This window comes from Equus asinus, chromosome 1, assembly GCF_041296235.1.
Source record: "Equus asinus isolate D_3611 breed Donkey chromosome 1, EquAss-T2T_v2, whole genome shotgun sequence".
Taxonomy (NCBI): domain Eukaryota; kingdom Metazoa; phylum Chordata; class Mammalia; order Perissodactyla; family Equidae; genus Equus; species Equus asinus.
Window position 1 is genome coordinate 121,510,690 of NC_091790.1, and position 25,494 is coordinate 121,536,183.

The following is a 25,494-nucleotide window of genomic DNA, read 5'->3' on the forward strand; positions in this document are numbered from 1 at the left end:
TTCAAGAGTACAAGGTGGGGAACGATAATGAGGCGAGTTAAACTGCAAGGCAAATGCCTGAAAAAATAGCACTTTTCAAAAAAATGGCATGAAAGTGCTGGGAGAGAGAAAAAGATTTCAGGTCCTTCTTACAATCAACTCAACATAACTAGGCTTACATGGATTATATAAACTTTAAGCTTTGATTAGTGAAAATAAGCAGGATTTTCTTGCCATTGTTTGCGTCCAGATGTGTTTTGATCAGTTGATGGGAGAAAGCTCTGGGACAAGAAAATGGTGGCCTGTTTTACAAGGAGTGAACCAGGCACGTGGTGAAGAGTCAGAAATGGAGGCTTTGCTGCTTATGGGCTGTTACGACCTGAGAGCAGTACCTCAGTAGCTCTGGTTCCCATTTGCTCCTCTCTAACATGAGGGGATGCTGTGTAAGATTCCTTTTCTCTCATAGTCAGAAGTAGCTGAGGGTTACAAGGCACTATTACGGTTTTACTCGTTCGATATAATCCTTGTACCACTTCTATAATCTACTCCCTGCTTTCATTAGCCCAGATCCTAGAGTCCTGCCTCAGACTCTGTCAAACACGTGTGGCCTGTGTGTAGCAAACAATCCTTCCATTATAAGAGGGAGAGTCTGTACAACTAAATGTTATCAGTGTGTGTGTGTGTGTGTGTGTACACTGTAGTTTTTCAGAAAAATGTTTCACACTAATCAATTAATATTTTCATCACTATTGATTCATTTTTCAGGAACAAGAAGTCTACATGACACTCAAAAAGAAAAATTAAAAGGGCTTAGGAAAAGAAGGATGGAAAAGGCATTTTACAACTTATCGAAGTGGGAAAATAAAGATCTCAGTTTTCAAAAACAAGTCTGTGAACAAAAAAGTTATAAGAGGGCTTTTATGAAAAAGAAATAGCCAACAGCAAAATCGATCCTCATGTACAGTAAGAAACATGTATTTTGACTACCGTTTCTTAATCGATCCCTACTCCATCCGTGTGATAATCCTTCCATTCTGTTCGGCCAAAGATGAGACTGTGGTCTAAGAAGCCAGTCGTTTGAAGCTAGTTTAAATAGTCATAATCAGTGATTGGCAAAGTGATCTAAATATACTGACCCCCTGAAAACAAGACAGAAATACTCCCCAGTGTGCTCACTGACTCTAATATAAATACATCCACTGGTCTCCCTGAAGTGGGCCTTCCATAGTGCCTAGCATAATAAATTTAATTCTAGCTCTAAAAAACACGGTATATAATTCCCAACCTGCGAAGACCCCATTTTAGCATGCTACTGAGACTTCTTTCTGATCTGGCTAGACTCACACAGAAAACTGTAGAAAATGACTATCTCAGCTTGTCAAAAATATTCTGTCTTCTGTATCCATCTAATATGATAAAATAATTCTTCTTTGGTTGTCATGGCCACTGTAATATTGGAATTGGGAGAGTCTTGTAAAAATTAAAATTCATGAGTCAGTACATTTACATTCCATTAGTTACCCAGTCTACATATCTCATTCAAACCTAAAACTCCTCTCTCTTCTCACTCTCATCTGATGACCTTGCTTACTGTTTCACTGAGAAAGAGAAGCAGTAAAACCTTGAACTTCCACACGCTCTCACTACTACGCTGGCCTACCTGCATCCACGCCCCGAGTACTCTGCTGTCGTCCCACAACCACGGATTAACTGTTTGTTCTGGAGTCACACTCACTTACAAAAAGATTCTGCTCCTGCAACTCTCCCCTTTCTCCTCTTAATCGTTAATTTTCTCAACTCTACAGGATCATTTTCATTAACATCAAAACATTCTATAATAGCAGCCATCTTATAAATTACCTTCCCTTATCTTCTATTTCCTCATTTCTCTACTCTATTTTACAGTAAAAATCCATATTTTATAGCAAAATTGCCGTATTTTACCCACATAATGACTTAGGAATTCAATTTGCTTAATTTATATGATAGAATTTTCCCCTTTTCTTACTAGCATTCCTATAGACACAACCTGAGATCTGACAATCAAGCTCTCTCCTTCAATCAAGATTCTCTCTCGTTCACCAGTGACCAAGGCATTTCAATCACAATTTAAATAACAATGCTGTTGATATATACAAGGCAGCACAAAATCCAGCTGCATCCTTGAGAATTGTACTGATTCCACAGCAGCACTATCAGCAAAAACTGATTTCTGCACGAACTTGAGCAGATATGTTTTAAATGACTCCTAAGAAATAAGAATTAAAGGGTATGTTTGCATTAGCCCTGATTACCATTAGGATGCTAATATCTATTACTAATATTTCTTGATATGATGTTGAAAATAAACCATCCCAATATAATCATATATATTACATAAATATATAATCATTTTATGTAATATATTTAAATATTTCATATAAAAATATGTATTTTGGGGCCAGCCCTGTGGCCAAGTGGTTAAGTTCATGCACTCCAGGCGAACCAGGGTTTCGGCGGCCCAGGGTTTCGCCAGTTTGGATCCTGGGCACAGACATGGCACCTCTCATCAAGCCAAGCCATGCTGATGTGGCATCCCACATGCCACAACTAGAAGGACCCACAACTAAAATACACAACTATATATTGGGGTGATTTGAGGAGAGAAAGCAAAAAGAGAAAAAGAAGATTGGCAACAGTTATTAGCTCAGGTGCCCATCTTTAAAAAAAAATATGTATTTTAATCACAAGATAAAAGACAACCATTAATTAATTTGACCTTATAAAATATGAACAGCATTAATTATACAGGGAAAAGGAACCCTTCAAGAATCTCACACTCAGTTAATACTCAGTAAAAATCACTGTCCAATCAGAAGAACAAAAAGGAGGATTGTGCAGTTTCTTTTCCTACACAAGTATAATGAACAATTATAATCTTGGTTTAGAAAAATCACAAATCATTCAGTCAGATGTAAGTACTAACTGAAATTATATTCTTCCTTTGGCCAATAATGTCTTCATTGTGAACTACAGAGGTAGGACAATATGATTGTCCTGTTGCACACAGAATTTTATGGCTATTCTCTAATCCAAAAGAGATTTCTTGTTAAAATTTGATTATAAACATAAACAAGGTAAAAATATCATTATATAAGAAGCGTATAGATACTCATTAAAGATTATGTGTATACTGGCTATAAAATAACTGTATTTCCTAAATCAGAGACAGACAAATATCATATGATTTCACTTATATGTGGAAGATAAACACGTGGATATGGAGAACAGACTGGTGGTTACTAGAGGGGAGGATGGGGGGAGGGGGAAGGGGGCAAAGGCGCACACATGTATGGTGATAGATGAATACTAGACTACTGGTGGTGAACATGATGCAGTCTACTCAGAAACTCAAATATAATAATGCACACCTGAAATTTACACAGTTATAAGCCAATATGACCACAATAAAATAATTTTTTTAATGCTTACCCTAAACCTTTGCATCTAATTTCCAGTTTATAGGAAATATAAGAATTAGAGGAACAAGTTAAATGAACCACTTGGAAGCTAATAGACAAATCCCAAAGGTAGGACATTCTCCCACATGAGTGGCCCGATCTCTTCAATAAGTCAATGTCACAGAAGACTCCTAAAAGACACAAAAACCAAATGCACAGTGTGGACTTTGACTGGATCCTGATGAGCAAACTAGCAGCAAAAGACATTGGGTGAAGGGGTAATTGGAGAAACATGAATATGAACTGGGTATTGGACGTTATACGGAATTGTTAATGTTATTATGATAATACACTTAGGAAAAATATCCTTAATTTAAAATATATGTGTGTATGTCCAAACATAGTTTCTGTAGAGTTGGACTGAATCTATGTCCTGAGCTACAAAAATGAGGGGAAGTACCAACTAGAGGCAGCACTGGGCTGTAGGCATTCGGTCCCTGGATCTGAACCCAGAGAAGCTGATACTGAGCAGTCACTGTTAGGACAATATAACATATTGGCAAAATGTTGCATAAGCCTTAGTTTTTTAAATTAACTTTAACCCTTGATTATTTCCAGAACTGCATTTAGTAGTCACCTAGTTCAACCAGATCACTTTGCAAATCAGCAAACTGAAATCCAGAACTGTTACAGGATTGTCCCAAGGTTACCCAGCAGTAATGAGAGAGCTGGGCTGGCACCCAAGTTCCTCACTCTGTCTCCAAAGTCATTAATTTCACTCACTTTAGAGAAATGTGCTAGATATAATGGTATTTTTAAATGTGCAAAATTATTGTTCTAAGTGTTTAAAATAATTTTGAGTTCTGAAAATTATGATACATCTTTTCTTTATAAGCCAAAAGTGCTACAAAGTATAAGCATGCTTTTACAATACATTTCCTAAACTGTAACATTTTCAAAAGAGTATAAAGTGTGATGTTCATAAAGTCTAATTTATGTCTCTTGAAATGTGTTTAATTGGCAATAAGCCTTTTCAAGACAGAGAAATTATAGTCCCTTTCCACTAAAGCCTCATTAAATTACTTATCTGTGTCCCTAATACAAACATTCATTTTTTTGCATAAAAAATAATCTATTGAAGAGGGACATATTTTTTTTTACCAAGTACAGTTTGAATATGGTTGATTTTTAAAATCTTATTCTAGCATGGTAGAATCTTAGCTGAATCAGAGGAACAGAGTGCAAGCTAAATGTGAGAAATAAAGAACGGACTTGATATTTATTGAGCGACTATTTACCAAGTTTTATGTTAGATACTTCGAATACTTTAATTCACTTTCATTGTATTGCAGATAAATTGACTCCACACATCTAGTTTGACTCTTCCACTAAATCCCTTTAAAACAATAAAGAGATTTTGTGAAAAATTAAACACAAGAAAGAATAGGAAGAAAGACGACAAGGAAATTGTGGAAGATGAAAAGCAATTGATTAATTATTAAATAATTTAGCAGACCTGAAAAAAACTAAGTCTAAAGGCCAGCAGTGGAGAAAACTGAGAACAGACAGGAATTACAATACGGGATCCCCAACAGGCTCAGAAACTGGTATCGCCAGGTACATCTGGATGTGGCTAAAAGGAGTAAGGAGAACCGGTTGCAAGTGTGTTTAAGAAGCAGCCAGATGCTCAGCTTTATTCCCACTCTCCTCAGCTGGGAAACCTCCCCTCCCCAGTCCTGACAAAGATTGGAGGTTTATCCTCTGGGGAAGCTTAACAAGTCTCTGGACTGAGAGACACTCAGAGAATTAAATAGATCTCTTAGAAAATAAAGAATGACAGGAGAAATAAAAATCTAAATAGCAGTGACGCGTGATAAAGTAAGGTGAGAAATCTGTTAGAAAGGAGAGCAAAAAAAGGAAAACAACAGACAAAGATATGCAAAATATGAAAGACTCAGCCCAGGGTTCCAATTTCTGAATAATAGGAGTTCCAGAAAGAAAGGGAAGAAATCATCAAAGGAGTAATTCAAGAAATTTACTTTCAAAGAAGCACCTGAGCTTGTAGAATTAAAAAGTCTGCTCACTGAGAGTTTAGCAAAACGGATAAAAATAGACCCACATCAAGACATACCATTATGAAACTTCCTAATATTGGAATAAAAAGACTCTACAGGCTTCTCCAGAGGGGGGAAGAAAATTATTCAGACATAAAGGATCAGGGGCCATGATGGCTTCGGCTTCTCAATAGCAACCCCGAAAGCTACACATTCTGCAAAGGAGATGTGGACATTTGTGAACAGGTAGCGTGTGAAATAGCATTTACATAGGCATACGAAGAAACATGTGGAATACTGATCTTATCAAAATTATGTATAACTATATTGGGTGGATTGAACAATAGAAGGGATGTCACTGAGGTTTGTGGGGGGAGGGGATAAAAAAGCTATCTTCATATTTCATGGTATAAAATCAATAGATAATACTTAAAACTAAAACCAAGAAGTAGCAATATAATTATATTATTTATCATTTACCTGAAGGTAATTAACAAATAATCAGCTTAAAGATGTGAAAGCGGGGGGCCGGCCCCAGGGCCGAGTGGTTAAGTTTGTGCGCTGGGCTTCAGTGGCCCAAGGTCTTGCCGGTTTGGATCCTGGGCGCGGACATGGCACCGCTCATCAGGCCACGCTGAGGCGGCGTCCCACATGCCACAACTAGAAGGACCCACAACTAGAATACACAACTATGTACTGGGGGGTTTTGTGGAGAAGAAGAAGAAAAAAAAAGATTGGCAACAGACGTTAGTTGAGGGCGAATCTTTAGGGTAAAAAAGAGGTGAAAGTGGTTGCCTGTGGAAAGACCAAATTAGGGGAGGTGTGGGAGTAGAGGGGACGGGCAGACTTCTTTTCATAATAAAACTTGTAAGTCTACTAGATTTGTTAAACATGTGTATGTATACCTTGGCTAAAATTTAAAACTTAAATGTACCACATAAACCCCCTAAACACGGTCACACCACATAACAGGTGTGAATTTCTATAAAAGGGGATCCCCAGCCCCTCTATGGAGGCAGAGTGTTTATCAGCTTGTTTCTCTGGATCTGAATATTGACAGGCACCAGAATGTTCTCTTCTACATGCTATGTTCTCTGCGTTGCCCTATATTCTAGTGTGCCCAGGAGAGTCCTATTTTACACCTGTTGTGCAGGCTAATTATTAAAAGTACTTCTTTTTACTTTCAAAATTGTCCTGATTAGACTAAATTATTTGGTCAGCTTAATAACACTCTCACACCTCCATACATTTGTACTTGTATCCTCCACACCTTGACTTCCCTCTCCCAAATGTCTTCCTGGGGAAAAAAAATTCCTTCACATTTCTGTTCAAGTTCTCCTCATAAAGATTTCCTTGAACTAAAGATGTCTCCTCGCACCCCTTGTTACACTGCATGTACAACTTCATTATAGCAATTATCTCATTATATTGCAGCTGTTTACGTGCTCATCTTTCACAAGAACATGAGTTCCTGTGGGATCGCTATCTCTCCATCTTTAATTGTCCAGCACTGAACGCAGGGGCTACGCAGAGTAATCCACCCAATTCTTACTGAATCAATGAACTTGACACATTATATAAAATTTAATTGTGAGATATTTGTATTCTTGCAAGTCTTATCATTATGAAGGATACTGACAACTCAACTGTGATAAGATTTATCCAACCATAAAAAAAATCCAGGCATAATTCCATTCCCATATTCAAGCTAAAGGATGATAGTTTGTGATTACAAATTATTAGGTGAGTTTGAACAACTCTATCATTACATATGCTTAAACATGTAACCTATCACATGTGTGTCTATTTCAGCAGCTAAGATAAATTCATAATGTAATTTAGCGCTATACATAGATGAATATAGGAAGCAGAGAGCAATTAGATGTTTTCAATTTAATAATGAAATATATGAATATCTTTTCAACTCTTTTCTTACAAACTGAGTTCACATTTTTATCTTGTCTGATTTCAAGTAGGGGTGAATTGTGGTTGGAATTTTTAAGGGGAGTTAGACTGACAGGATCGAAGGCACACAAAAATCTTCCTTTTTTAAAATTCTAAATGACTGTCTTTATTGGACTAATCACAGTTCTTAAACTTTTATGCCCATGAAAATCATATGAAGAGGTTGGGGGAAAAAAAGATTCCCAGGGCTTGATGAAGCCCATGAATCTGTATTTTAAAAAATTCATAACTCCAAATTGATTTTTATTTTTCAAATCATACCACCCAATGGATTTTCAAGTAGATGACTGTGAGATTGAACTGTGAGAGACACTGGAGGCTGAGGGGACCCCTTAAAAGCAAAGATATGGTATCAGGTCTACTATAATCAATTGTTATTTATTACCAAGTTCCTGGTTCTCCCTGTTATAGAGATAAATAAATAGAGGAACAACGAACACCATTGTTAAGTCCAAAACTGGGATGAGTCTGAGATTTTGTCACATTTATGTATGTATATAGGTATGTGTGTCTGCGTGTCTTATATATTATACCTCACAGGTAAATATATATTTATTATATAGTACATATTACTTATATATTCTGTATTTTATGTTATATACATACATATTTTTACATCTGGGGAGGATAATAGCAGGTTGAATTATCTGGGAATTCAGTAGGATAGATACTTAGACGTGAAACTGAGTTGCCTAAGGAAATTTAAAATTGTAAGCTTTCTTGCAAGAACTGTAAATGAACTAAGAGTACACATGAACTGTGAATACATGAACCATGATTCATACCTCACATACAGCTATGACACTAAAAGTGCAGCTAAAGAAATACCTCCTTTAAAAATTAAAACATCTACTTGGGGAAGAAAGGCTCTTGGAATGAGAGGCGCACCCACACAGGTCCTTCTTGTCTTTTCATTTGAGGTCAGGTGGCAGGAGCACCCAGGCCAAGTGTCTGCCTCTGTTCTCAGAGAGACGTGATCTGCCCACAGATACACAGCCTGTGCCAACCCTCTCAAAGGCATAGAAGCTGGGAATGGCAGAGAAAACTCAAGCCCACCAAAGTGAATAATCAATCTACTCTTTCAAATAATAAATATGAATAAGAATTATCAGTTATTTTTAAAACTATCAACACAAAAGAGAAACATCAAAATGAACAGAGAACACCTGATTCAGGAGGAAACCAGATAGCTCCTGTAAGAAAAGAAAAGAGAACTTTAAAATAATTTTCCATAATGTTCTAAGAAAGATTCAAGAATATGTCCATTTATAAACTAGAACAAACTAAGATGCAAAAAGGGAATAACAGAATAAGTAAGAGCTCATGAAAATTAAGAATATAATTAGCAAAATTAAGGAAAATAATATTTACATAACATTTTAAAAGTTGGATATTGGTTTTAAACTTTAAATCATCAAAGTATGAAAGACATTTATATTTGTCAAATTAAATGTAAGTTCTATAAACCCTGAAAATGTAAAAGTAATGAAAAACAGGAGTTAGTAGGTGGAAGTAGATGTTGAGGAAAATATAGGGGCAAGAAATCTCTGATCTTACACCGTAGGAAATCAAGAGACACTGTCAAAAATTTACGGGTCAAGAAATAGAATTTTTATGAAGTTAAATAACAAAATATTTTCTTAAAATGAGCCTGGTAGGGACTGGGTGGGGAGAGAAGACAAGCACAAGTGAGCTAAATTTCTCTAATGTCATAGAGGAGAATCAATAGCTATTTTTAAATTGAAACATTAACAAATAAAGTATATGCAGATTATTTAAGACTTAGATTTAACCTCCAGAAAAACTAACCATAAAATGGTTGTAAACAATTACTTCTGATGAGCAGGAATGAAGAAAAGTGTATTGAACCTTACTTTTCATTTAAGCATCCCCTTCAGTGTTTGAATTTTTATTATAGCATATATGCTGGCATAATAATTAAATGAACAAATAAAAATAAATATATTAAGAAGAGAGCAAGTAATCAATCCAATCTAGTTTTATATCTAGATTTTCACATATGTTTACTTGAATAAGATTTTATAAAGAGACATCAATTTTTGTTTCATTGTTGGTCAGTAGCATAAAAGATAGAAATGCTGAGCTAAGATATTTTAGTCCAATCTTTATTTTTAATCCACTATGTAAGCACACAGATTGGTAAACTACTGTCGGGTCAAAATATGTTGATGCTAGAGTATGTATTTAATAAAAGAATTCTATAAAAAGGATCCTTCACATCGAGAACCAGAAAGACTCACGCAGTGATTCACCATAATTTATCTCCTCAAAGAACTGCAGGCCTCTGTCCCGACCAAAGGGAGACACTGGCGTTCTGAGCACAGTAAATACTTCCATTGTCCTAACACTACCTCTCATCCTACTTCCAGGCTTATAAACATGGCACTATTTTTACCTTGAATAATGCATGGCTTGGTGGCCTGCAATATTAAAATAGAAGTCTGTCGTGTGCTTCATCTCATTGGTGTGCCCGGTGGCCTCGATCCAGTGTCCTATTGGGAGACAATAAACGCCATCCACCAAGTTGTTTTCATTATAAGTGCAGCAACGGTCGTGGTGAGGCCCATTGCCTAAGAACCAGAAGAAATGACAAACAGAACAATTAAATCAATGCTTTGCTTAACAGCCACAAAGTAGCTGATGCAAAATTAATAGTAAGATGAAAGTAAATACAAAGTTGCTTAATCTCCACATTTCAGTATAAACAAAAATAGACTAGAGGGAGAGGGAAAACAGTCGAAATTTCTAAAGAGTTACTTATGAATTTCAGAGTTCTGTGCTCCCTTTGCATACATGGGTATTTCCAAAAGTGTATTAGCTTTCAGAATTTCAGGGTACTTCCCTGTCCAAAGATCCCATTGTGAGTCATTTCACAGCCTGATTAGCTGCTGAAAAGGATTTTTAAAGCCATAATGTCCCTGTATTACAGTTTTATCTCTCTGGTATGCAAATTCATGACTAAAATCAGTAACAAAGTGTATTAATATCAGCTCAAACAATAAATAAATTTAAAAGATTAAATACATTAATAATTAAACAAATGATCACATCCAATCTAGCATACAAATCAGTGGTTAGTATTATCTTCAGATGGGGAAACTAAGCATCACAGAGATGAACTAGCTTGCCTAAGGTCATGGAACTAGCAGGTGCAGAGCTGGCAGTAATCTGATGCACCTAGTTCCCACCTTTCAGGCACCTGAGACTTCCTGCTGTTTTCTGCCTACTTCACAAGCACCAGAACACACCATCCACCTTCCAGAGAGAGGAGCAAAGAGGCAGAGACGGAAGATCATGTCTCTGAAAATAATATTTGCCTACGTCACAAGTCTGCCCAGTATCAACTACACTAGGAAACAGATCCTTTATTTCCATGAAAATGGTAATTCACACATTATTTTCATTAGCCCTTCTTATGTGACCACGCCATTCTAAATCATTCCTTTAACTACCTAATTTCCATTTAACGGTCATTAATAAGAAGAACATATAAGCAAAATAAAAATAAGACTAAGTCAGATTTGCTATGAATATGAAATTTGGACTCATTTGTCCCTTGCTCTGTCTTACAAAATATTTTACCTAAAGTTATTTGGCATAAAATCTCAAAAAAAATCCTTGAGTCATTGGGCGATTCTTTAGGATAGAACTCCCTGCCCTCAGATAGAACGTACAGGTTGGCTCCCTTAATAAAACATCACTGATCTTCCTAGTTCAGACTCCTCTTTTCTCTTGACGCTACAAGGCACTGCACCAACTGCTCTATTAACATCGATATTTAATACATGAAACTATACTAGCAATCTCACTTCTAGAAACATATCCAAAAGAAATATAAGAACAGTAAAGATACATAGAGATACATGTGTGTAGCAATACTATTTTAAAAGCAAATACTATAAACTATATAAATTTATCTATTCATTCTTCCACGAATATTTATTGAATGCCAACTAGACGACAGGCTCTGTGTTAAGTATATTAGGGATTTAGGTATCTACCATAAGAGCAACAAAAAAATTGAAACATTTTAAGCAGGCAGGTGACATGACCAAATTTTTATGTTGAAAATATGTCTCTGGCTGCAGAGGAAAAAGTTAATTGAAGCACAATGAGATTAGAAGGAGAAAGTCCATTTAGGAAACTACTGCATTAGCCCAGGTAGAAGATAATGAAAACCTGGAAGTAGAAATGGAAAGGAGCGGTCAGATTCAGGAGGGGAAAGCCACGCGACTTGGTGATTAACTGGATACGGGAGGTGAAAGAGAAAGGGAATCAATAGTGACTCCTAGGCTTCTGGCAAATATAATTCAATATATAGCGGTACCATTCACTGAGATGTGAACTCTGGAAGAGGTTAGAAGAGAAGATCATCAGTGTGGTTCTGGTATGTTGGGTGGGGAGCGCTGTTTAGATACAGAAGGAGAAATCTAGTAGAGAGTTGGAGTTATTGGTTTGACACTCAGACCAGAAATATGAACTAGAAAAATAAATTATGAGTCATCCAAGAGTAAATGGTAATTGAGACAAGGATATAGATGAGTCACAAAGAAAAACAATATTGATTGAGAGGAAAAAGTTTCTAGAACCAAGTCTAAAGCTCTCCCAACATTTAACAGCTGCATAGAGAAGGATGAGCTTACGAAGGCTGCATAGAAAAGGAGGGGCTGGAGAGGAAAACTAGGAGTGAGAAACTGAGGTGGGCAAGATGAGCGAAAGTGTAAACAGAGGCTAAAACCCTGATGGATGCAGCTCTGACTGCTGACAGTATTCCACCAGGAGAATGGATTTGGGAGGGGAACTATTTTACTCTAAACCTCTGAAGTCACAGAATTTGTTCCAAAGAGAAGGTATTACCTTTTAGTTTAATAAAAGAATAATATCTATGCCTCCCACAGTTCAATACAATGGACTTACAACAATTCAAATGTTATAACTTAATCGAATATAATTACTGAGGAGCTCAAATATACATAAATTACAATGTGCAAGAAAAATTATGTATAGAACATCAATTTCCTAAGAATCCTTCATTACTAGAATTGGTTTTTTTGAATTATTCATTTTTAAACATACAGGTCCTAGAAGAAGTAACAAAACACAATTCTCTCTCCTGGAGGTGTCAGTGGAGGCATAGTGGAGAGCTGGAACTCTCACCCACTCAGTACTAAGAAGGAGTCCAGTCCCTTCAGCTGTCAATGGAGACTGGGTGAGAAACCTGAATAAGGAGGTGTCACCCCCATCTTTTGCTGGAGCAGTGTCAGGGCAACCCAGTTAAACCAGAAGGTGTGAATAAGATCCAGAGTCTCATTATACAATATTCAAAATGTCCAACTTTCAATGGAAATTCACTCATTATACCAAGAATCACAAAGATCTCAAAATGAATGAAAAAAGAATGCTTGAAAGGTATCAACATCAACATGACAGACTTTAGAACTATGTGACAAAGATTTTAAGCTTCAACAGCCCATTAGAATACATTTGAAACCAAAGAACCGTCAGAAAGCCTCAGCAAAGAAATAGAACCTGTAAAGAAGAATCAAATGGAAATTTTAGAACTGAAAAATAAAACAGTTGAAACAACAAGCTCACTCAATAGGCTCAAGAGCAGAAGGGAGGGGACAGAGGAAAGAATCAGCAAGACACACATGGAACAGTAGAAATGACCCAACTCAGCAACAGAGAAAACATAGACTGAAAAAAGAACAGAGCCTTAGGGACCCGTGGGACTATAGCAAAAAATCTAACATTCATGTAACTGGAGTCCTGGAAGGAGAGGAGAAAGAAAGTGTGGCTGAAAAATATTTGAGGAAATAATGCCTAAAAACTTTCCAAATTTGCCAATAAGCCTAAACCTACAAGTGCAAGAAGCAACACAAGATAAACACAAAGAAATCCACACCACAACCATCATAATTAAATTTCTGAAAACTAAAGACAAAAAAATAGCCAGAGAAAAATATTTAGGAGAAACAGCAATTCTAATGTCTGTAGCTTTCTCGAAAGAATGGCTAACAGAAGACACCTAAACAGAAAGAAAATCCTTGAACATCAGGTGGAGAAACTAGATCACTCCTACACTGCTGATGGCAATGAGAAATGGTACAATCACTCTGGGAAAAAGTTTGGCAGTTTCTTTAAAAAACTTAATCTTGTGGGTACCATACAACTCAACTATACTCCTGGCATTTATCCCAGAGAAACTAAACTTCTATTCACACAAAAACCAGTAGAAGAATTGTTACAGCAGCTCTATTAGTTATAGTCAAAACCTAGAAACAACCCAGATGTCCTTCAGTGGGTGAACGGTTTAACAAACTGTGGTACAGCCATACCATGATTTAGCCATAAAAAGAAATGACCTATGGATACAGGCAACAGCCTAGGTGAATCTCCATAGAATTATGTTAAGTGAAAAGCTGCCAATCCCCCAAAAAAATTCTTGAAGTGAAAAAATTTACACAGCTAGAGAAGAGGTCAGTGGTTGTAGAGGTTAGGGAGCTGGGGGAAGAGGAAAGTGGGTGTGATTCTAAAAAAGCAACATGGGAGATCCTTGTGGTGACGAAACGTTACCAGTGAGGGAAACCATGATAGTTACACAGGATCTTTCCATATTATTTCTTACAACTGCATGTGACTGTACAATTACCTCAAAATAAAAAGTTTAATTTAAAAATAAATCTTGGTTTGTTTTCTTTTGTCCAAATAGACTGGAAAAGTTTTAGGTTTCCAATCCACTTAGGACTGGCCTAAGAGTACAGTATATAACATGTTGTTTACTAGCATAATGAGTATTTATGCCTAGAAGTTTAGTTAACTTTTCCAGGTTTCATCTATTTTATAAAAGAGTCAGTTGGACGCGTTGTATTGAGGCTAAAGGGGTAAGTTTGTGGTGGAGGAGGGAGGGGGAGGCAAGTAGGAGTGAATTATCTGTCCAGATTGGAGCCGGCCATTGCCAGTTATTTGCTGGCATTAATTTAAAAGAAATAAATATACAAACAGCTCACTAAGGTGAAATAAACTAATTTGGACTATTGGCAGAAAAGTGGGAAATGATTGGTTTAATTAACAATAAACACCTATTTAGAGCAGATTTGGCCATCACGGTATTTGCTCATCGAGGCAAGTGAAGCAAGTTAAAATAAAGCGAATAAATGTGAAGGAGTAAGAGGCCTACTTTATGGCGCTCCGATTAAAGCCACAGAAGTAAGAAACCTCAGAATTTGAAAACTCAGAACTAATGCATTATTTTAAATAGTTCTATAAATTTGAAAGTTCAGGTTAAAATGAATTTTTTAAATAAATTTAAAAGCTTTGAAATTATACCGGACAAGCAAAATCTATTGGATAGCATAGTTTACTTAAAATTAAAGTTCTAATTATTATTTATATGTTATTTTATTTGAATCTACTCTCTTTGGAGTTTAATTACTTTGCAGTTTTTATTTCTAGCACATGAACATAAATTCTGAACCTAACATATTAATTTTTAATTTCAGCTAGTAATTTGCTCAAATTGGACGTCTCTCATGCCCATGTGTTACTACCTCAGAAGCTATCAGTGCACAAAGTTGTACAGACATGATGTAATCATTACCAACTCTTTGGCATTTTGATATTCTGTTCTAAAGGCAAAAGCAAAACAAAATAAAACACAAAAAATCTTTATGTTCAACCAACCGCCTCTTTGAGCAGATCCTATTTCGGTTGAGCACGTCGATAAATTGCAATATGCAGTGGTAGAAAATAGTTGAGTTTGGGTGTAGCGATGGGAGACAGCTGAAATGCATCATGGACTAGAGGACTCAGGTGCCATCGAGGAAGGAGAGGACGGGGGGGGGGGGGGGGGGGGGGAAAGAATGTGAACATTGAGGAGGAAAAGGAAAGGTGAGATGGAGAAAAAGAAGAGAGAAGACAAGATCCAGCTGGCAAACTACAGAAGGTGAAGCGGATAATCAAAACATGCTGGTCATGAGACCACCACAGAGCAAGTCAAGGCAAGCATTTTAATACTTAATTTGAAGTTATTTGCCCTTCTGTAATACTCCTCTTTTCCCCCCTCCCCTACCTTCAGCATAACCTACTTCACTCACACACACGTTTCTAGTGTGGAGAGAGAGAAGATAGTCCACTAATGAAAACTTATTTCAAAACTGAATTCCTTGCCTATGTTGTCTTGATGTAGAACAGGGCAACATAAACAGGGCCACAAGAAACTGCATCTGCTCAGCAGAGCAGAAGCAGGGCAGCAAAGTCAATGATGACCATGAGGATACAAACCTTCCCTGCTACACAGGCAGCTGAGAGAGGGCTCTGTCCTCTCCACTCTACAGGAACAGTGACTGATTCCATCTCTGTCGATATGTACATCATAAGGAGGAAGACCACAGATAAAATCTAACTCATGCAATTATAGAATCTTTACAAGCTTTCAGGATCTGCACACACACAACAGAATAAAGTGCTAAGAAGTAAACCGAGATCTAATAAGAAAATAATAAATAATACAAGACTTACAGGATTTTTATTTACAAGATTTTTATCTCATCTATTAAAGGAATGCACAAATCTTAAATACAAAATGTTAAGTAGACAACATTTCTTGTGAATGGCAAAAATAATGAAATTTGGCTAATGAAAATTAGGAAATCAATGATTACGTAGGGGTATGAAGAAAGTTCTACACTAACTCAGGCAGGTAGGTAGACAAAAGCCCAGTCCTTGTATAACAAGACTGCATTAAAATAATAGGAGTTTTATATATGTTAAGAGTATATGCCTAGAGTTAAAGCTGAAGTAACTCCCAGGAAAAATCCAACATGAAACAACCCAACAAATTCAGGAAAGAGCTCCGAGGGTTTTGATTAAAAATAACAATAATGACTACAAAGACAAATCAGTGGCCCACTTAGCAATGATGTAAACAGGAATTCGATTTAGAGATGCTAAGATTTTTCTATAATAGATATGAAAATATTACTTGTTAAGGAGGCTAGAGTTTGGAGAACCAGAAAATATCAAATGTGACAGGGTGATTATGGTAATAAACCAAACGTCCAACTCATGGGTGCGTGTATGTGTGTGTGTGAGCACGCATGTGAGTGAATGCATGGATATGTGTGTGTGTGTGTGATTGTCTCTCAAGATAGAAAACTGATTATTATTGGTGATTAATATTTTTATGGCAAATGGTAGGTTGAATCGTGAGATACATAAGCATCACCCCTTCGGTACATCTGTACGTATAACCTTGTTTAACCCTTTAGTTAAAAATGAGCCACGCAGCCTAAGAGAATTACTTGATAGAACTACAAGTCATCAGGCTCATTACTTCATACATAATAGGTCTGGCCTCACTGGCTCTCATTAACAGTCAGACTTGCTTCAAATCCTGTAAGACAATCAACAGCAGTCCTTGAGGCGGTGGTTGAGCAGGCAGGTGCCATGTGCTGGTCTCTCAGAGGTGACCTTGAGGTGCAGATGAGGGGAAAGAAGGTGAGATTAAGCTTAGCCTTGGATTCACTCTCCTCCAAGCCTCTCCAGGGATCTTTTAGGTAAAATTCCCAGAAGAGCCTTGATCAGTTCCAGCTAAGAATTTTAAGGAAAAACTTAACAGCTGCCAAACCATACAGAGCAGAAAATATCAGAAGGGAAAGCTTCTGGGATTAGAAAAAGACGTGGGTGAAATGGAGGCTTAGATCAAGCTAGGTTGAAGAAATATAATAGAAAAAAAACTTAAGGGAAAAGCAAAATTCAATAGTTCTTTTCTTAAAAGATTTACTAATAATTTAATATATGTACCAAATTATGTTCCCCCCAAATTTATACACTGAAGTTCTAGCTCCTAACGTGACTGCATCTGAAGACAGGGCCTTTAGAGAGGTAATTAAGGTTAAAATGATCTCGTAAGGGTGGAGCCCTAATCCCATTGACTGGTGTCCTTATAAGGAGGGGAAGAGACCCAGAGGCCGCTCTCTCCAAGCAGGCAGAGAGGAAAGGCCGTGTGAGCACCCAGCAAGAAGGCAGCCACCAGCAAGCCAGCAGAGCCCTCACCAGAAACCAAATCAGTTGGCGCCTGATCTGGGACTTCTGGCTTCCAGCAACGTGAGAAAATCAATTTTTCTCTTAAGCCACCCAGTCTATGGTATTTTCTTATAGCAGCCTGAGCAGACTAACGCACTCATGTATGCAAAATAGTCTAGAGTTTAATCCAATTAATATCCAAGTGTTACTGAGAGCTTGTTAGGTGTCCAGTGCTGTGGTAAACTGAGGTAAACAAATGGAAATTAAAACGCGATTCCCACGACGAATGGACCATTGTGGGTTAGACAAAGGTTACACAAAGCAGTTAGAGAATGACGCAAAACTAAACTAAACGATGAAAATAATTCTAAAACTATATGATAAGATATTGATACACAAACAGAATATTCAAGGATTGCAAATAGGCTTCATCTCCAATGCCATCTTCAATGTAAGACGACTGGAATGCTAGGTTGAAATGTATTTTAAGGAGCAGTTAGCTCACTAGGAAAGAAAACTAATAGATTTGTGGTGTGTACATGGATGTAGAAGCCTGAAAAATGGAGACAGTTGCGTAATTGCGAGCTAGAATTACTGAGGAAGGGTTTTCGAGAGAGGGGATGGGTCTCAAGCTGTGATTGACAACAAGGTATATTTTAGATACATAACAAAGTGCACAAGAATATACAAATGAGTATGATTCAAAGCAGGAAACAAATATTAAGAACAAATCTGTTAATTTCAGTGGGTAGAGTGAGAACATAACATGGACTCGTGGAGGTCCATATTACTTACCAAATTCTAAATCAAGCACTGCGAAACAACTGGATTTCATGACTTGAAAAAGCAGAGAACAGAATTACCACTTTTCTACCCATTATTTAAGAAGTCAGATTTTCTTTTAATGAAGAAGATTTACATTAATTAGTGATTCTTGATAATACACACATCTCAAAATGAGAAGCATCTCAGAGATTGAAGATTCCTTTGAAAAACATCCCAAACAATGGCATTACCAATTATGCTTCCAATTAAAATTAAATACAATAACAGAGCCCTCCTTTTACATGATTTTTAGAGAAAATCCGAAACTTAGATTGTTCTTAATAGGCTTGACTCAAAGCACCAAGACTGAGTTATTAATAATTCATTCAACCTGATGATCATCTAGAGGGAAGCCAAAAGATTTGACCACCTGATTTGAGGTGATCAAATCTGATGGTAGCTAATTATGCCATGACTCAAGGGATTACATAAGAAGACGAGCATATTAAAATGCTCCATCTCTGCATAACTGGATACATTTGCCGGATACTGCATTTACTTTCTATGTCACACACAGAGATGTTTATTCACGTGTTTAATAAATTTTTATTTAATTGCTCTAATAATTTTTAATGTTGATTTTTCTGACTGTCATTAAACAATTTTTATAGCAGTGTCTAGACTTGTTGTTAAATTGTCAGGTCAATTTTTCTCTCCATAGCACTCCCAGAATTGACTAAAAATTTCATTGTGTCTCATTGTCTGAAAACAAATCCAAGTCACACTATAAAAATAGATACAGCATCTCTATTAGTGTTAGACTCACTGTATAAAGCAAAAGCTTCTCACCAGATTTCACTACTTCATTGGTCATACCTTGAAGCCCACTAGAGTAGCTCCCATGTCACCTGTCTTTGCAAACTTGAAGTCAAATAATTCTGAGGCAGAAGGCGACACCTTCCCTAGTAGCCATTTCTCAAGAGTGTCCAACATTTAGATGCAAAGAACACAGGAGAAGCATATTCATCCCAGGGACTCCGAAGAACACTGAGTTGCAGTTAACCCCATCCAGCCCAAGTAGCCCAGCAGAAACTGCATTTTAGCAGTTTCATGATAAGTAAATGTTTGGGCATGAAATCTCTCTTCAATTAAGATTCCCTAGAATGTGGGCTAAATGGTTTAATGACACATTCCCTTGAGCTGATCTTCTTCTGATGTGAAAATCATCTCTGATGGCTTCATGCTTTGGTTTCTTCCGTGGCAAAAATATTTTTTGATATTGTAGAGATACAGCTGATGTGAACGTCATATACGCACCGCCCTAGTTACCGAGAAGAATCTAGAAACGCACAGCTAATTGAGAGAGGACAGAGGGGTCAAATACAATTTTTAAAGACAAAATCCTTTGAAATTGATAGGCCAGACTGTTTTAAACTCTTTTAATGAGACATTATAGGCTGTAAAAATAAAAGAGGGTCAATTAGGGAGATTATCTTAAAATTTACCACAGCTATAAACTACACATGGATAAGAAACAGCTGAAGAAGGATTTTGCCTCTCTTAGGACTATGTCTGATTGCAAGCAACAGAAAATCGGAAGCAACAGTGACTTCAAGAAATTCAAGTCTATTTCTCACACAACAAGAGATGAAAACCAGGCAGGCCAGAACTGCTACAATATCAAATGTTTTCTAAATGTCTGCTTTGCCATCCTTCACACACTAAACTTTGTTGTCATATTTGCCACCTCATGTTCAAAGGGTGACCTCTGGGCATCAGGTCTGGACACTCCACTTCCTAGCCATGATGAAGAGCTTCTGTTCCTTTTCATGAGAAAAGTGAAAACCTTCCTGGGAGCCTCACCCAAGACTTCTGACATCTCATTAGCCAGAACTAGGTGACAGGGACATCCTTAGACCAAGTGCTAGCCAAAGAGAGGAAGGGCACTTCCTCTGGACACCTGACCAGAGTAATAATGATTCATCCCACTGCTGCCTAAACAAGTCAGGATCGGTTAGCCATGGAGCAGAGAGAAAAACCCATGCCGATGAGCACACTGATGGTGCCTGTGATGGGTTTGAACACACCATCTTTCTCCAGCAAATCATTTTGGAAGATAAACTATCTTTCTTTAGGTATCACACACCTCAACCTGAATTAATTCAAAAGTACCCAATGCATCAAATTTTTAATTACAAATTATTTTTAAATAAATCAACCGCAAAACGAAAAGCATTTTAATGTACTTTAAAAACTTGAAAATTGGGCCAGCCCCATGGCCTAGTGGTTGGGTTCGGCTCACTCCGCTTTGGCGGCCCGGGTTTGCAAGTTCAGATCCTGGGCCTGGACCTACACCACTCATCAGCCAAGTTGTAGTGGCGACCCACATGCAAAATAGAGGAAGACTGGCACAGATGTTAGCTCAGGGTGAATCTTCTTCAGAAAAAAAAAAAGAAAAAACTTGAAAATTGCCACACACAAAAAAAAGAGAAAGTGAGTACAGGTTATTTGTCTGGTTCTTGATTGCTTTTGGCTTGTACAACCCCTTTGCTCTAACACAGAATCTCCTCCGATTCCTAGCCTTAAACCTCCCCAAAGCGCTCCTCTTCCAGTTCTCCTATAGTTGCTGCCCCACCACCACCTCTGATAACCTTCTCTCTCCTCTAACTAGCCCCGTCTTCACCAAACTTCCCTTTTCATTCTTCAGGGCACTACAGTTTGGCATCTCCTCTCAATACCCCACTGAAAAAACTTTAAACAAAGTCATCTCCTGTCAGAGCATTTTTCATCTTTCTTTCTCTGCCTGCAGCATTTAATGATAGCGACCACTCTGTCGAAATTCTCCTCTGCTGGCTCCATATTACTCCTCTCCTGGAAGGCAGTATATTATAGCACGTCAGTGCATGGGCTCAAGATCCAGACTCGGACTCCACTCCAAGCTACACTATTTACTGTTTGTAAACAGTAACGAGACAGTCATTTAAGCAATCTGTGCCTCCGTTTTCTCACTTGTGGAAAAGGGATCACAGAATTATCTGCCTCATGGGTTGTTGTGAGGGAATTCAATTAGACAATCCATTTAAAGGATTTAACACGGATCTACCACAATGGGTGTTCAATAACAACTCAGTAACAATTCTCAACTACGGTTCTTCTCTTATATCTCTTCCAGTCCTTCTAGTCTGTTTGCAAAACTGTATACTGCCTCGCCAGACAGGAATACCCCTAAAATGAGCTCAAACTGTTTGAACAGCATATACGTTTCAAGACAAGACCACAATAACTAACTCCACATGGGCTCATGTGTTCCAAAGATAAGACCACTGATTTTTCCAGCAATTCACCTACTTTACAAATTCTGACCAATCTCTGCCCAAACCATGCTAACATCTCCCTAAAACGAAAACTAATTGAAATGCCCAAATCTTTTCACTTTGAATTTTTCTTCAGGCAAATTCTCTAGTTCTCTATTTTTATAAAATAACTTATTAATGCAAATACAAGTTGACTTTTATTAACTTCTTCTTGTTGGTTTATCACTATCTTTGGGACCCAATATTTTGAGAACTGCTTCTCTCAAACAGAAAACTCTCTCTCTCAGTTTTCTCTTATCAGCAAATTTGATGAGCATGCTTCCTAAATTACTGATAAGATTTAGCAGGAAAGAACCTAGAATAAATTGACTTGTAAAATGCCACTTGCATTCACACTCATGTTCTTACTGGTTTATTAATCAGAGCACTTTGGGTTTGTTTAACTTGCAATGAATCCACCTAATCAGCCAGACAATTGCTTTAAATTTGTGAACAAAGAAATTGTTAGATTTCTCGAAAATCCTTTACTGAAACTAAAGATACGCGATTCCTCTATTTTTGCCCTTGATTTTTTTTTTTCTTTTTTCTGAGGAAGAGTCACCTGAGCTAATATCTGTTGTTGATCTTCCTCTTTTTGTATGTAAGCTGCTGCCACAGCATGGCCCCTGAAAGACAAGTGGTGTAGGCTGTGCCTGGGAACTGAATCCGGGCTGCTGAAGTGGGGCGCACACAACTTAACCACTAGGCCACCAGGGCGGGCCCAGGATTGATATTTGATGAGGTAAAACTTCAAAAGCAATGTTTAAACCTACTTCAAAAATACTTGCAATGATGATGAAATATCAGGGATTTTTTTACTTTCTGTGAGTCATAAGTCTCTTTGAGAATCAGTGAAGAGCTATGGATCATCTTCATCAAAAAACTTTTTTTCAACACTTGTGCACACAGTACATAAGCTTACCATTATTCTGTACATTAGAAGAGAGGAAACGTGGTTCATGATTATGACCATAAGACAAAAAGATGACATTGTCATTAACATATCAATTCAAGTTTAGATATTCATCTTTCTTTTTTAACTTATTCTTTTTTTCCTCCCTGAAAACAGCAAAGAATTATTTGGCACAAAACAGCTAAAATTTTCAGTCAAATGTCAGCCATTTAAATATAAAGATTTCTCTATCTACATCAAGTTTCATAAGCAACTTTTCAAAAGCCTAACTTTTCAAAGCAGCTCCTTTCTCTTGTGCAGAATGCAGTATTGATGGCAGTTGAAAAAGTGCATTGATGGTCTCCTTCCAAGTGAAAACTAGCGATCTGGTGTGTTGCTGCAGCATTTTGATTTTTTCCATGCTACAGGACAAGACTGCTCTAACAGACCCAGGTCTTCACTTATATTGAGCACTTAATTTCAACAGAAGTTGATCAAACTTTACAAATACTTTTGTTATTTCACTCATCCTGTGGAATTAATGCTCCAGGAAATTCTGACACACAGTGAACTGATATGGAGCCATGATAAAATGTTTCCCAAACACGTCACAGACATCAAAGGATCCACATAGCAACCTCATGATCTTAGGATTCACAGGATTAAACAAGCGTCAGTGGTGTTATCAGTCAAAAATGTCTACATGAGTTTATCGAAAAAAACAATTGTTAAAGCATTCACAAAAAAGCCCGTGGCAAGATTTTTGCAGGTGATTTTGAACTGATTTTAATTACCTACCTCAAAGTAATGTGCTCACATCTGAGCAAAACTAAGCTATCTAACACTTCTTTCCAAACGAGGCAGAAGTTCTGGATAAACTGCCAAGTCTTAGGGAGACTGTCCTCCCAGTGATGTCATTAAATATGTCAAGTGAATAGTGACAGTTTCTCAGAATTGTTTTGGGAGACAGGGAGTACACGGGTTAAGAAAGGGGAAAAATAAGAATGAGACGGTGATTAAATTCCTTTCCATGAGATTATATACAAACTATAAAATTACAGTTGAGTACAAGTGAAATACTGCCACCCAGTGGAATTATAATAGAAAGAAAAATCTTTGAAAAGATCACAAGAATTTCACACCACTTTTCAACTGGAATAACAGAGCTTAATAATTTTCAAAGTACTTTCAAATATATTATTCCGTTTTAAAAATCCAGTGGGACAGATAGCAGAAGTGTGAGTACATCTTTTCCTGAATCTGAGGTTCTAGTAGATTAAATGACTTAACAGAATCCTATGCTTATTTGGTAGCAAAGCAAGCACCAAAGCCAAGGCTGCTGGCTCCCAGGCCATTGCTGCTCACATTACGTAGCCCTCCTAAGGAGACTTTGACATCTCTACTCTTGTCCAAACGTATTTCATAGACGAGAAAACTGAGACCCCGAGATTCTCAAGGCTTCTCAAACATTTCCACGGGACCTCAGGGGCACAGCTGGAAGCATTACCCTACTGTTAGGAAAATTCTTGGAAGACTTGTATTTTTCCATTAAAAATGCCTGTAAGATTTGTGTTCTATTCCATATAATATACATGTCTATTTTAATTATAAAATTATGTGGGTTTTGCTTCAAATGACTTTTAAAAAATCATTGCTTTAAGACAATGGTGCATCTCTGTCCTGTGCTACAAATTCACTAGCCCTGGACCACACTGAAGATGGGAAGATGGGAAGATGGAGAGTATGAATATTCCAGTCTGAGAGACCTAGAAAGTGCCTTGCTCAAGTTCATTCAATCATCAAGTATTTAACAAACACCTGCCAAATGCCAGGCACTATTTTAGATCCTAGGACATGCTGTGATAACAAGCAGCCCCAAGGTATCCATAGCATAGAAGAGCAAAGGTTGACTTCTCTCCCATGCTAGAGTTCACTGTAGACCGGCTAAGTAAAGGTTCTTCACACTATCATCACCTTCAAGCTGGGACCATCAGATGGAGCACGCACTATTTGGAACATCAATAGTAATCTCTTGGCAGAGAGAAGAATGAGGCCAAGCGAGAGGAAGTGATGCACATTATCTCCTCTTACATTTTATTGACCAAAGCAAGCCAAAGGACAAAGTTATACTTCTTCAACAGGGCAACAAAGAACACTCCTCCCATGGGAAGGGGATGTGGATATCGATAAACAGCAATAGTCTGCCACACCCCAACTCTTCCAAATATGCTGAGGAAAGGCGGTTCTGGGAAACACAGAGGAAAGAGGTCAGATCCCTCAGTATGCGGGGTGGGAATTCAAGCAATTTGGCTTAAAGATTAAAAGAAAGGATTATCATAGAAGGCTAGAGGATTTGAATAGTTAGGTTTCAGATACATGAGACACAAATGAGCAGGTATTAAACAAGTAGACAGAGAAAAGGTATTTAGAATGTCTGTAAGTACCAATTACGACTTTAAGCCCCAGTTCTAGACACAGCACTTTATCAGTTCAAACTCACGGAAGTTGCCTGTGTCCAGTGAAGGATGATGCCACATCTTTTCAGAAACAACATGGCAGGGCTGCTTAACGTACACAAACACCAAGCTATAGCCAGGTGAGTGGGGGTGTCAGAGCCAGATATTCACCAATTATGTCTAAGATCAACACATTAGGGTTGCCTAACTTACATATACGTAAAACCCACAACCAGTTCAGTGGCAGCAACAGAGCCAGCACGTGCACTCATCATATATATGACCAAAACGTGATCTTACTAAACTGCGAACCATTTTCATAGCTCAGTAACACCTGCTCCAGCTGGAGGGGTGCATATTGTTCCTTCCTTCTGCTGCTGCTGGAAGGTTGTCTCTGACCAGAAGCTCTAATAAAAGCCTTCATACGGAATCCAATCAACACTGATGGCCTAGGCAGCCATCAAAGAAAAAGAAACCAACCTTGGGTCTACAACGCCACTAACAGACATGGCAGACACCCCACAGAGGTCAGATGCTAATTCC

The 25,494-nt window shown here is 37.6% G+C and overlaps 1 protein-coding gene across 2 annotated transcripts in view; it reads right to left on the reverse strand.

Annotated features, from left to right (window-relative positions):
* The window catches only part of EPM2A (EPM2A glucan phosphatase, laforin), an 84,116-nt gene that overhangs the window by 38,080 nt on the left and 20,542 nt on the right, over positions 1 to 25,494 (reverse strand). The window contains exons 1-2 of one of the 2 annotated variants that reach the window (XM_070506798.1): positions 9,855 to 9,983; positions 3,451 to 3,610 (exon numbers count right to left, since the gene is read on the reverse strand). In XM_070506798.1, coding sequence (XP_070362899.1) covers positions 3,451 to 3,557 — 107 coding nt within the window. In that variant the 5' untranslated portion in view covers positions 3,558 to 3,610; positions 9,855 to 9,983. Of the gene's footprint in view, positions 1 to 3,450; positions 3,611 to 9,854; positions 10,030 to 25,494 lie in introns of those variants that run through there. The other variant, XM_044768600.2, reaches the window with a different exon arrangement.